Raw genomic sequence first — 13,912 nt, forward strand, 5'->3', positions numbered from 1 at the left:
TAATACTTTAAGGTATTTTGTGTCATTAATGTATGATTTAAATGCAGGTAGTTTTATTACAGTCAGCTTTTATTCACAATGAGTAGCTTGTCATCATGAAGAGGAAATGTGACAATCGTGAGTTTTTGGGCAACCACAGAAAAGCAGGAAAGTAGAGACAGTGAGATAATTAGTGCCAGTCAGATGATAGACGTATACAGTATGTGAGTCAAGGGTTATTCATATATTAATCATCCCATTCAGATAACAAATCCTGAGAGATCCATTCCTGAGCATCATGGCAAGAAACACCACTTGTTTACTGATAACTGCTTTCATGCAAATTCTGCTGTGCTGAGAGCAAAGATGAAGAGGGAGAGACAGCAAGAGGCTGCTGACGGCAGAAAATGCAGGTGACATGGAGAGGAGTGAGAAAAGGAGCAAATATTGATGGTTAAGAGTGAATAATGACATCACAGCAGCCTGATCCTGATGTTAGTTTAATATGCTTCTTAGTTTGGCCTGTGGTGTGTATTTCAGATACAGCATTTAAGCAGGAAGACTGAGTGTGAGACAGACACAATGACAGAGAGAGAGAGAGAGAGAGAGAGAGAGAGAGAGAGAGAGAGAGAGAGAGAGAGAGAGCAGACAGGCAGGTGAAGATGAAGGTGTTTTAGGGAGGAGGGGGGAGGAGCTTGGACCTTCACCAAATCAGCCAAATGTAAATGTCACGTCTATCAAACAGGAGACCCTGCTTTCAGGAGAAATGGTTTAAAGATCACACTGGGCTACATTACAGCCCCCCCTCGTCTTAAGGGGGGTTCTTTGTTTCTACTGTGCAAAATAATTTGTAACACAAATGTCTAAACTGGCATGAAAGACACATTCAGCTCTTGTGAAGACTGGCATGTGAAACTGGAAAAGGCACTGGGGAAATTCAGTGCACATAAAGACAGGCAGTGCCACAGATTAGCACTGATGACATGGATTCAGAAGATCAATCCTGTTAATATTCAACCTTCAGATGAGCTGGAAAGAGCAGCAGCAAGTGAGGAAAAATCTTCTGAAGTTAAGTACTTGGCACGGCAAGGCCTGGCTTTTCGAGGTGTTGGTAAGGAGAGTGGGAATTTCAAGCAGCTTCTAATGCAAACAGCAGAGGGCGATGCAGAGCTGACCATGTGGCTGAAAGGCCACTTTGATTTCACCAGTGCTGTTTAACTGTAACGCCTGTTCCTGGGTTGCCCTCAGTCCTTGTTATTGGTTATGATTCTCACTGTCCTGCATTGTGTCTTGTTAGCTGTGTATTTAAGTGCCTGTTCTGCTTCTGTTGTTTCATGGTTCATTATAGCTGTATGTATGTATATAGTTCTCCAGTTGTGTTTATTCCATCATTTAGTTCATTCCTGGTCATTTGCAGTTTATTTTGGATCCATCCTGATCCTTTTGGTTTTGATGTGTGTGTTGTAATAAACCCTATTTTCCACCCGTGTCATGCACTGCCGCAACCAGAAGAGGGCAGAAGATATGGCACAAAAACAAAGGAAGAAGCCTAACTTTAAAAAGAACAAAAAACATCAAGACTCATCCAGCATGGGGTGGTGGGTTAACGAATAACACAAACAATCAAAGAATAAGCAAACAAATGAGAGAAAAGATGCAGAGATGACTGAGAAGCAGGGGATGACTGGAGAAGAGACGACAGGACCAGAAGACAGGAGGGATACAGGGAGAGCGGAGAAGAGAGTATAACTGAAGAATGGGAGAAAAGGAGAGACCGCAGAGGAAGGAGAACATAGATGACTGGAGGGGAGGGAATATAGGACCAACAGAGAGAAGGAGGAAGGGCTGTGGAGGAGAAGACAGGATAAGAGGGGAAAATGTGAGCAGAGAAGGACAAACACCCCCACTGCCCACCAAAGTGCACTTGTAAGTAAACCACAATTTTAGCCTTGGGCTCAATATATGGACTTGTCTCTGTGTAGCGATGCATAGAATCCCTGACACTGGTTATGACTGTACTGTATTAGTCCTAAACCTGCCATTATAGTGTAAGGAGAAAAGATTTTTTTTTTATCATTTTTTTTTAAGGTAGAGCGATGTAGCCCCCGGAGAAGTCCCCCCCCCCCCAAAGCCCCGTTTGTTCCCTTCTAGCTACCAGATGAAACTCACAATGCACCCCAACGCCACCTAACTTCTCTTCCACATGATGCACCTTATTTACCCTTTGAATCCTGTCCATTATTGAGCGTTTTTCTATCCATTTGATTATAAGTTTATTACACTGTATGTACATTAGTCAGCCATTTTCCGGACAGTCTGGGCTACTCAGATATGTCATAATTCGATTTGTAAATGCTGACAGTCTTGATATTATCCTTCTTATCAGGAAAAACTACTTCTGCATATAGATATTTCTCAATTTTTAGTCTCATCTAATATAAAAATTGGCAGGTAGTACAAATATAATCTTATAAATGCTGAGATTAGAGTATCTGCGATGCAGGAATGCAGGGGTTTCATTGGGGCCCTTTCTATGGCTTAGTACTGTGAAGGAGTACATGGTTAGTGCCAGGCGCAAATGAATATCTTTGATTTTGCATCCATTTGGTAACTTGTTGAAGTTGTCTGATAGTCAGTAATACATGGTTTAATTAATATGATTCTTTATTTACTACTTTATAACATCTGAAAGAAACTGAAATAGGAAAGCTATTTATGGTCCACTGGATAAACACAGACATTACAGACGGTTTTAGAGTCTAATGCTGAATGTTGTTTGCTATGATTTTTCTGCCTGCATATGCTGTGATTGGTGCAGTGAAATTTGAGAATGTGTTTATGGTCAGTATCATAGCCTCAGACAACAAACCAACGCTGTAGCGTGTCACTGTGTTTACATGTGAGAGGGGTTCCAGTTACATAAGGGACTCGTTCTAATTGTTTTGACGGAGCTCGACAAACCTAAAAAATAAATGCTGGTGTTATCAAAAACTATGTCATATAGCTATATTCCAGATTTATTACAGCCAAACACATCTCGGAGCTCCGAGGAACCTCCTTCTCCTTATATTTCCCTCTATCCCACTCTTCTCATCCCTCCATCCCTCAAATACTGTGTAATGATGATATGTGTGCATGTGGAGGGTGAGGGATGGGCGTGGAAGGTAATAGTTAATTAAGTGGCTACACCTGGGTTGTGAGGGATCTGGGGTTAAGAGAGGGAGTGGGAGGCGCGTTAGGGAGATTTGGTCTGGTAGGCACCGTACGCGTTGGGTCCCGGGGGGAGGTGCCGCTCGCATGCCGTTTAGGGCGGCCGGCGGTGAAGCCAGAGAGTGGGCGGTAGGGACAGTTCCCGGTGCGGTAGGGCGAGGACAGTCAGGACAGTGGGGGTAGGAGGCTATGACCACTGCTTAGACGGGGTGGTTGATAGACGGGAGTAGCGGCACCCTCATAGGGACGGATTGGCGGTGGGGGGGTGGGATTCCCTTTCCGTGGGACGTTCTAGGTGACGGACCGGTGTGATTGTTCCTTCCCCGGGGGAGGGTCCTGATACCTGGGGGGGAGGGGGTGTTCTGTTTTAACTATGTCTTTATTGTATGTGTGTTACGTGTGGTTTAAATGCGCAGTGTAACCGCTTAGGGTCGGGACAGGACTATATACAGTAGGCGGTTCTGGTCCCGTAACGCTTGCCTGTGCCCGAAGTGTGGGGATTACTGTGCATTGCAGTGCTATTGGTGTGCCGTGCCCTAATAGGGATGTTGTGTGGTGCGGGATTTACTGTGTGGTAGCGTGGGTTAACACACGCTTAAAAAGGGGTGGTGTGCTACGGGGAGAAAGCGGGACCGAACTCTTTGTGAATCCAGATCCGACCCAATGGGTCGCTGCATGAATTGTACTGAATAAAAGTATCTTTGTACTTTTAGCTGCAGTCTGGTGGTGATCTGTTCTCCTTTCACAGCCTCTGACGCTAGTTTAGGTTAGTTGCACTGGTGGCAGCGGTAGGATCATTTTCCTTTGTGGTTTTCCCGTTTAGAAATCTAGAATTAGCTTTAACATGTCGGAGGCCGAGGATAGTGTACAATCTCCTAATTATGAGGGCGCTGATTGTTCTGTTACGTCTAGAGAGTGTTTTCTCAATCTCCCGGTGGCCCCCCTGCTTACCCAATATTTATACCGGAAACTTTTAATGGTGTGGGGCGTGAGTGGTCTGACTGGTCGGAACTATTTGATCTGGCGGCTGAGGTAAACAGGTGAGATGATTCTCTGAAAATTAAGTTTATGTCTTTGCTATTGTGTGGCCGTGCTAGGGAGATGCTAACTACATCAAAAACCAAATGAATTAAAAAACGCGGAAAATAATGTTGAAATGAAAATATATTTTTTGACAGCGATCGACGACCTGTAATATTTTTGACGATGTCGCTGCTATATCGCTATTTGTAAAAAAAAGGAAAAAAATAGTTACTGGAAAAGCTACAGCGTTTTAAAAGTATTTGCTCTACCGATAAGCTACTGAAAGAAGTAAAGTTAGTAGCGTCGATTATTTTAGTTAGCTACTCCACAACACTGGACATAAAAATAACTGAACAATGTTAACATTTTCGTAATTTAAGCCCTCTCAACAGAAGCACTTTAATGAGAATATTTGAAAAATTAACTGATAACATATCAGTTATCTATATTTTTTTAATTTACTTTGAAAACAGACTCAAATTAAGCCTATACGAAAAATTCAGAAGCCTATACAGTCTCAAATGAAGCCTGTTGCGTTTTTATACAATCGGTCTGGGATTCCGCTTAACGTCACGCCCGAAGCTCACACTTTGATTGCAAACGGGAAGAAACATAACTATTGTCACGTACACCGGCGGATGTCATCAATTAAGCCTGCATACTGGAGACTACAAAGGGACAGCACACGCAACGGGGGTTGCGAAGTATTGCCAATGTTTCATTTCTATATCGAGCGCTTGCTTGTCCAGTGTCATTCCCTCGTTCCTTACCTTGCCTGCCTTCCTTTCCCAGAGCAGCCCTCGTCCCTGAACCTCCCGTCCTGCCTTCCCTGCCAGCCCCAGGATCTCTCGTCTCCCCTTCCCTTCGTCTCCGTGTCCTGTGCCTGCCTGTTGGACTGGATCTCCCCGGCTACCGAATCTACCTTCTGTCCCCGACCATTCTTCTTGCCTGGCCCATTGAAAGCCTGTTACCTGCTCGATCTAATAAAGATCGCTCTGTTCCGCATTCCTGGGTCCGCGTTTCCCTGCCGAGGGTGTCCTAACAATTATGTCTCCAGTAATAATTTTCTGCTAATAGCATTAATTCTCTTATTTCGGTATCGGTGTACTGCATGTACATGTTATCACCATCAAAGAAAAAAACGCGTTATGACTTATCAGTCATTATTATTGTTTTTGTCGTTTATTTAATCGTGTAGCAATACTGCCACTTGTCATATTATTAATTGCGTATTTATATAATATTAACCAATGACCAATCTCTGTATCTTACTAGCATCTTTTGCGCATTTGTCTTTGTATCAGCCGTAGCGGTCTGCAGGGGGAATCGCAGAAGCTGGAGTTTCTTAGAGCGCTGCATGGGTTTGGACAAACATTAGGTATTGGTAATATTACTGGACAAAAATATATCGTTATTGGTGTCCACCAAAGTTTCCAGCACTAGCTACAAGAAATGAGATTGAATGCATTTGCTCGTTTTTTATTTGTATTTATTTTTTAAAAAGTTTCTTACATTATATCCGTGCTTTTTAAAGGTTATATCTCAATTTTTCAAAAGTAAACACAAAAAGGATTACACTTAATGCCCCCTCCCTGCCCCCACCCTATTTAGAACGTTAGCGTTCCATTACGTAAAAAATGCAGTACTACGTCATGATGCACCGCTTATAAATAATCTGTTTGATAAGGGAGAAGCAAACACAAACGATTCGTGAGTGCATCGTACGTGTTGTAAGAGCAAGTGAAGCTGAAAGACATTGACAGTGAAGGTAAGGCCTCCCCTTCAAAATGTATACTTCACTTAGATCAAAGGTCTTAAACTAAAAAAATCGCTGGGAGATGCTAAACTCCTGACCGCAAAACATGCAGACTGGCGGGTGTCAATTGCGCTGGAATGACATTACATGGTTTTAATTTTTCTCTGATATCGGCCGGCCAGATACAGTAATTTGTTTGAGACCCCTGAATTTAAATAATAATTAATTTTTATAACGATGGTGGCCTATATAATGTGCCGATTTACTTGTGAAGTTGTTCAGCTGGTTGACATGGCATTGATTACTGCTTTTTAAGAAAGTGCATGTAGTCTCACACTGTAGAAGTCCATTGCTCAGTTGTCAGCATGCTCAGCGTGTCGCCTGTGATGTGTCCTGCACAGCAGCAGGCTACATTGCGTTTAATGGACTAATACTTCTTCAACCCATTAAATGATTCCTTTCTCTCTCCCTGCCAGTGATGGCTCCCTCTATTAATCTCTTCACCTTCCTCGTCCTGTCCCTGGTGGGGGGCAGCTCTTCATGGGACGAAGCTTCGCCTTGCGGATCCGGCTCCATCCTGACAAGGCCCTACACGGCCTTGTGTGAGCTGGATGCGGTGTGGGGCTTGGTGGTGGTGGTGGCGGCAGCGGCGGCAGCCCTCGCCTCGCTGATCCTGCTCCTGGTGGTACTGTGTCGCCTGCGGAAGATCACAGAGGCTGAGGAGCGCAGCGGGGTGGCGCCGCTACTCCTGCTGCTCGCTGCCATATTTGGGCTCTGTGGCCTCAGCCTGGGATACATCGCTGAGCAGCAAGAGAGCCTCTGCTTCGCCCGGCGTGTCCTGAGGGGGGTGTTGCTTGCTGTCTGCAACACCTGCCTCGTGTTTCATGGTCTGCGACTGCGCCGGTTGGGACAAGGTGCTCATAGCCCCAGCACAGGTCAACTGATGGGGCTGGCGGTGGCCTTGGCCGTGTTGGATCCGGAGTGGATCCTTCTAGCCACGATGTCCATGTGCCAGCCAGCCTGTGAATACCAGCCGCTGGACTTTGCGCTGGCCACCACTTATGTGCTGGTCCTGCTCCTGGCAGCACTGGTGGGGGCGGCCTGCAGTCTGTGGAGGCAGCAGCCACGGTGGAGGTGCAGGACCACGTGGCTGCTCATCACCTGCCTGGCCTCAGTCCTGCTGTGGGTGGCCTGGATCACCTTCTGCCTGTATGGCAACGCGGCGCTTGGCCTGTCCCCAACATGGGACAACCGGGTACAGGCAGTGGTGCTGCTGGCACAGGCATGGCTGCTCATACTGCTGCACGCTGCTCCTGAGCTCCACGCCACCTTACGGCCCCCGTCCCGCATGAGAGAGGCCAATTTAGAGGAGGGCCTTTCTCACCTGTAGTTTGGAGCAAACCGGGACTTCGTGTTCAGTGACAACAACTCAGGTATGGTACTTTGTTTTCGCTTCTTTGACCTACTCTGTGACTCTGTGTGTACTTGAGAGAGAGCATAGCCCTCGCTCTTTCCTCACATGGAGCCCCTACTGGAAGTCTGTGGAACAGCAGCATATAAGCAAGGTCTATGGACCTTTCCCTGTAACACAGATCTCACTTGAGCAGAGCTTAGGTACCATGGCTGCATGTGCCCCCCCCCCCTAACAATCCCCCCAAAAAAAAAATGTGACGTATGACTACTGCACTGCTGAAGGATGTTTACATGATCAATATCTGTCTCTCTCCTGCAGGTGTCCTCCCCAGCCCCCAGGAAATATTACATTTTAAATAAATTATATATATATCATCATCTCTGGAAGTGGTGTGTTTTTTTAGGGTTAAAAAGTTGAGAAACATTCAATGGTCATCATCATACCATATATCAGTAGCCCAGGCACTGGTCAGTTCCTTCACTCTACTGTTACAGACTTTCATGAAAACATTTTTTAAATGTGGGTGTTTTACCTGTATGATATGCTTGCCTTTTGTACTGGACATAAAATAGAATTTAATTTTTACATTATATTACTCATACAACAGGCAGCATGGTCCTGCAGTGGTTAGCACTGTTGCCTCACACCTCTGGGACCCAGGTTCGAGTCTCCGCCTGGGTCACATGTGTGTGGAGTTTGCATGTTCTCCCCATGTCGTCGTGGGGTTTCCTCCAGGTACTCCGGTTTCCCCCCACAGCCCAAAAACATGCTGAGGCTAATTGGAGTTGGTAAATTGCCCATAGGTGTGCATGTGTGAGTGAATGGTATGTGAGTGTGCCCTGCGATGGGCTGGTCCCACATCCTGGGTTGTTCCTTGCCTCATGCCCATTGCTTCCGGGATAGGCTCCGGACCCCCCGCGACCCAGTAGGATAAGCGGTTTGGAAAATGGATGGATGGATGGATGGATGGATTACTCATACAAACACACACATCTGTAGGTTCTCAACTCTAGGTTTATATCAAACACATTAAAGCCAAACAAATGCAAAAAGTCCATGTATCGTTTGTCCTTGGGTTTTCCAGTCCAAAACGAAATCAGAAAAACTAAACAACAGCAGCGTTTTTTGGTTTTTCTGTCAGAAGGGGAAAAAGCGAAAAGCAGAAAACAAAAAATCAGGCTTCATATTTTATCCTAAAATGTAGAAAATATTACAAAAATACACCATTCTAAGGGTGGGTGTTTCCAAGCTTATGACTGGGACTGTTAATGTTGTAAAATTAAGATAAAGTTCACATTAGGCTGTATCTTACATCTCTGGTATCTGTTAGATCTGAATTTACTCATAGAAAAGAAACAAAAAAAGGTGATTTTACGGTTTTCCCATTTGGTTTTAAAACAGAAAAACAACAAATTTATTTTTGTATGACGCGTTATCCCAACAATACATTGTCTCAAAGCGCTTTACAGCATCCCCACCCAAAGCCCCCAGTGAGTAAGACATAGGTGACAGTGGCAAGGAAAAACTCTCTAGAAGGAAGAAACCTTGGGAGGGACCAGACTCAAAGGGGGAGCCCAACCTCCAGGGGCCGGCAGGGAGAGTGGAATAGAAGAGATGGCTAAGTGCCAAGTCACATTGTCCAAATCACAGGATTTGAGGCACAACCGGGGAGCAGGGAGGTGATGACAAGCCCGTGCCGACTCTCCTTCCAATCGCCAGGCAACCAGAAGTAATTAGGCAGCGGGTCATACATGGAAGATGGCACAGGCAGAACGCGAACTGGATGCAAGGACGTCATGGGTACATGTCACATGTAGCAGGGTGTGCTGAAAATCTTGATAGATTGAGGTCTCCAGGCAGCACACCCCAGGAGGAGTTGGGGAAATAAAATGTGCAATTAGTCAAAGTATAGGGGAGACTATAGGCAGTGCTAACAGTTAGGTGAGTGCAGTATGAAGTGCAAAGTGCAAGCTCCGGCAGATATGGCAATGGCAGCATAAGTAGGAGGGAGAGGCAAGTGGGAACACAGGCATGGGGAGTCCCTGAAATGTCAGCACTCCAGTTCCACAAGGGATGGTGAAGCTAGAGTGACAGCGCTGACAGTTCAGTTTATCTAAAGCCAATGGCATCGAATGCCACCCAGCTCTACACCTCACACTGTAGGTCTGACTGGTGGCAGCGGTGGGATCATTTCTTTCCTTTGTGGTTTTCCCGTTTAGAAACCTAGAATTAGCTTTAACATATCGGAGGCGGAGGATAGTGTACAATCTCCTAATTATGAGGGCGCTGATTGTCCTGTTATACGTGTAGAGAGTGTTTTCTCAATCTCCCGGTGGCCCCCCCTGCTCACCCAATATTTATACCGGAAACTTTTAATGGTGTGGGGCGTGAGTGGTCTGACTGGTCGGAACAATTTTATCTGGCGCCTGAGGTAAACAGGTGGGATGAGTCTCTGAAAATTAAGTTTATGTCTTTGCTGTTGTCTGGCCGTGCTAGAGAGATGTATAGTGGGATGCCGAGTGAGGCTAAAAGTAATTATGGGTTGTTAAAAGCGGCTATGGCAAGGTGTTTTGAACCTGGTGATAGTAGTGATTGGAATAGAGCTAGTTTTACCGCCCGTCGCCGCCTGCATAGCGAGACGGCAAGGGAATTTGGTAACGCCTTACGGAGATTAGCCGCTAGGGCTTATCCCACGGCTGATCATCGGATTTGTGATCTGTTGGCAAGAGACCAGTTTATTACGCATTTTGCTACCGGTGATTTTCGGGTTAGCCTGTGTAGTGCCAAGCCTAATACGCTGGAAGATGTCATTGAACTTGCTTCTGAAATGGAGTTGCTGAGAAGTTTGGAGCAGACTTCTTTGCCACCTGACGTTAAAGTGAGGGGAGTGGTGGAGCATAAATTAGAAAGGGATGAACAAATGGAGGTGTTGTTGGGGGTGGTAGAGGAGTTAAGGCAGGAGGTAAAATCGCTTCGTACCACGGTGTCTAAGATGCAAGAGGGGATGAAAAGCTTTCTAAGTAAATATGGGGTGGTGTTGGATTTTGGTAGGAAGGAGTGTCGGGTTATGGGTCAATTATTACCTCTCCTTGTGCCAGCAGATGTGGACAAGCCTCGGGTCGTCATGGTTCCAGAAGATACTGTAATCCCCCCCCCTCGAAGTGAGGCAATCATTGCTGGTAAGGTGGAGAATACAGGTGGGGCTGCTTTTGAGGGTATGTTGGAGCCTTTGGATTCGGCATCTAGCCAGTGTAATATAATGATGGGGGGATGAGGGTAGGTACCTTGCATACGGGTATTGAGGTGAGTCGGAAAGCAGAGAATGTAGACCTGGGTGAGGATGAGGAGGATTCTGTTGTGCCCTGGACAGTCGATAGGCTTGTAACATATTTTGATTGCACCAGAAGGGGTTTGCCTCATCCGATATGACTGGTATTTATACCGCGTTGCAGAAGAATTTGTCTGTATTTAGTGCCGGAGAGGGAGATTTGGGGAGAACTCGCCTGATGTTGTATAACATTGATACTGGTGAGGCGAAGCCGGTAAAGTTGCCTCCCCGCCGTGTCCCCCTCCATTTGCAGGAGGAAGTATCTGGTCACTTAAAGCAGATGCTGGAGAATAACATCATTCAGCCCTCGAATAGCCCTTGGGCAGCGCCGGTGGTTCTGGTACGGAAGCGAGATGGTGGCCTTCGGTTTTGCGTTGATTATCGCAAATTGAATGATGTTACCCGTAAAGACACGTACCCCTTACCCCGAATTGATGATGCGTTGGGTAGTTTGAGCAAGGCTTGCTGGTTTTCTACATTGGATTTAGCCAGTGGGTACTGGCAAGTCGAGGTGGATCCAAAAGATAAGCATAAGACGGCGTTTATCACTCGTCAGGCCTTTTCCAATTTAATGTGCTGAGTTTTGGCCTGTGTAACAGTCTGAGAACTTTTCAGCGTCTCATGGATTTAGAGTTGGCGAGTCTTCAGTGGACTACTTGTTTGGTGTACTTAGATGATACAATAATATTTGGCCGTACCTTTCAAGAACATCTGGACCATGTGGATGAGGTTATAACGAAATTGCGTCAGGCTAATCTGAAGGTTAAACCGGCGAACTGTAACTTGTTTGCCACAGAAGTGCAGTATTTGGGTCATATAATATCGGCTAGGGGTGTGAAAGCTGATCCGGCTAAAGTGGAAGCTGTGCGCCAGTGGCCGGTGCCTAAAAATCAGACAGAGGGGAGGAGTTTTGTGGGCCTTGCCTCTTATTATAGGAGGTTTATTCGGGGTTTTGCTGAACTTGCTCGTCCTCTGCTCCAGCTGACCGAGAAGGGCAGACGGTTTACATGGACAGAAGCTTGTCAGGCAGCATTTGAACAGCTCAAACTTAGTTTGATGTCTGTACCAGTCCTGTCTTACCCCGACCCTAATAAAACCTTTATATTAGATACGGATGCAAGTGATGCAGGTATTGGGGCAGTATTGTCCCAGGTAGAAGGGGGACGGGAACAGGTGATAGCATATGCTAGTAGGGCTTTGACTAAACAAGAAAGGAAATATGCAACAACCAAGAAGGAGTTAAGTATGGTTACCTTCATAAAACATTTTAAATACTACTTGTTGGGGAAGGAGTTCGTCTTACGGACAGATCATAACGCCTTAAGATGGTTGCATAATTTCCAAGGTTTAGAGGGGCAGTTGGCTAGGTGGGTGGAGCAGCTGGCCAGCTTCCAATATAAGAGAGTGCATCGGCCGGGTCGGGGACACGCTAATGCGGACGCCCTCTCTAGAGTGCCCGCTTTTCTGCCAGTAACCTCAGACTCACCGCCAGCTACCCAGGAAAAAGGGGGAGAGGTGATATGTGCTGTGAGAGAGGTGTGTCAGGAGGCAGTGGCATGTCAGGAGGAGTGTGATGAGCTGGGGCAGGATCAGCAAGGAGATGCTGAGCTGCGGGAGATTTTTGCTTTAAAGGAAGGGAGGGAGGGCAGGTAGTCAGCCTCCAAATGAGTTGTGGAAATATGCATCAGTGTGGGATCAGTTGCAGGGTTCTAGGTTGGTACGATATCCACCTTTGCATTCTGATGCAGCAAACCAAGTCCAGGTTGTTATCGACAAGTCTTTGGTGCCAGAAATTTTGAGGCAGTTGCATGATGCTACCACTAGGGGTCATTTGGGAATACAAAAGTTGCAAGCAAAGGTGAAAGATCACTATTATTGGCTGGGATGGTTTGGGGATGTTAAGCACTTGTGTCGGGAGTGTGTGGATTGTGGTTCCCGGAAAGTGGGGGGGAAACAGGGGTGTGCCCCGCTGCAGTCTGTTGTAACCGCTAGGCCATATGAACGGGTAGCATTGGACATTTTAGGGCCATTACCGGTAACTCCAGGGATAAATATGTACATTGTGGTCATTGGGGATTATTTCTCAAAATGGACTGAGGCATTCCCTCTCCCTAATCAGGAAGCTTCCACTGTGGCCCAGGTCTTGGCGGAGCAGTGGGTCTGTCGCTTGGGGGCCCCTCGCTCTATCCATACAGATCAGGGCCGAAATTTTGAATCAAATCTATTCAACGAGGTGTGTCAATTGTTGAACATTCAAAAGACTATGACATCAGCTTATCACCCCCAGTCAGATGGGATGATTGGGAGGTTTAACAGGACATTGTTGGCAATGTTGTCTCTCTTTGTGGAGGAAAATCAGTCCAATTGGGATGTTTTGTTGCCTTGTGTGATGATGGCTTACAGGAGTAGTATTCACTCTAGTACTGGGGTTACACCGTACAAGGTTGTTTTTGGGCAAGAGATAGTGTTGTCAGTGGATGTTATGTTGAATCTCAACGAGGGGGAAAGATTTTCCTTTGTAACGGAATATGTGGCTAGACTAGGGGACATATTGTCCACAGTGGTGGGAGTAGTAAAATGTCATCAGGCAAGAGCTTCGGGTAAGCAGAAGCAAGCGTATGACTTTAGAGCGCAAGTCAAGTACTATTCAGAGGGGGAACTGGTATGGGTTTGGAGGAAGGCTAGAAGACGGGGGTTATGTCCAAAGTTACAGAGGAGGTTCAAGGGTCCATATAAGGTGGTGGAAAGGGCAACGGAGGTATTGTATCGAGTGGTACCAGTGGAAGGGGGAAGTGAGGTGGTGGTGCATTTTAATCGACTTAAACCATTTCTCTCTACTGTAACAGAGGCTGCGAATCAGGAGGGCAGAGACCAAGTGATGCCTGTTGGTACCCTGCCTGAGCTAAGGGGTTCCCCCCCTGGTGGTGGCTATCCGCAACCACGGCCTTAAGTAGAAAAGGGTGGCGAGATGGAGGGGGGGGTGCCAGGGGTAGAAGTGTGGGCAATGGCAGCCAATCGGCCAGAAGAGGCAAGTGCAATTGGACCAGGGCAGCAGGGGGAAGGGGACCAGCCTACCTGAACCTGGCGGAGCCGAGCCCGTAAGGTCCCTCCAGAGCCACACAGCGATGGGCCTGCTGCTATGCATGGGGCCAAGGAACAAGAACGGAGGGAAGGGGCTCCAGTTCAGAAGACTCGTCTGCGA

General features: G+C 46.5%; 3 protein-coding genes across 11 annotated transcripts in view; 2 read left to right on the plus strand and 1 right to left on the minus strand.

The window, feature by feature from the left end:
- LOC125721414 (NACHT, LRR and PYD domains-containing protein 12-like) overlaps positions 1-13,912 on the plus strand; it is a 269,652-nt gene that overhangs the window by 70,398 nt on the left and 185,342 nt on the right. The window lies entirely within an intron of this gene.
- Positions 1-13,912, minus strand: part of LOC125721441 (uncharacterized) — a 90,364-nt gene that overhangs the window by 11,244 nt on the left and 65,208 nt on the right. The gene's annotated exons all lie outside the window — the stretch shown is intronic.
- LOC125721431 (G-protein coupled receptor family C group 5 member B-like) lies at positions 1,396-7,759 on the plus strand. The gene is made up of 5 exons (XM_048997336.1): positions 1,396-1,905; positions 5,517-5,590; positions 5,900-5,980; positions 6,445-7,401; positions 7,701-7,759. The coding sequence occupies exon 4, from the start codon at positions 6,447-6,449 to the stop codon at positions 7,356-7,358; it is 912 nt and encodes a 303-aa protein (XP_048853293.1). The 5' UTR covers positions 1,396-1,905; positions 5,517-5,590; positions 5,900-5,980; positions 6,445-6,446; the 3' UTR covers positions 7,359-7,401; positions 7,701-7,759.

Source organism: Brienomyrus brachyistius, unplaced genomic scaffold, assembly GCF_023856365.1.
Source record: "Brienomyrus brachyistius isolate T26 unplaced genomic scaffold, BBRACH_0.4 scaffold33, whole genome shotgun sequence".
NCBI classification, from domain to species: Eukaryota; Metazoa; Chordata; class Actinopteri; order Osteoglossiformes; family Mormyridae; genus Brienomyrus; species Brienomyrus brachyistius.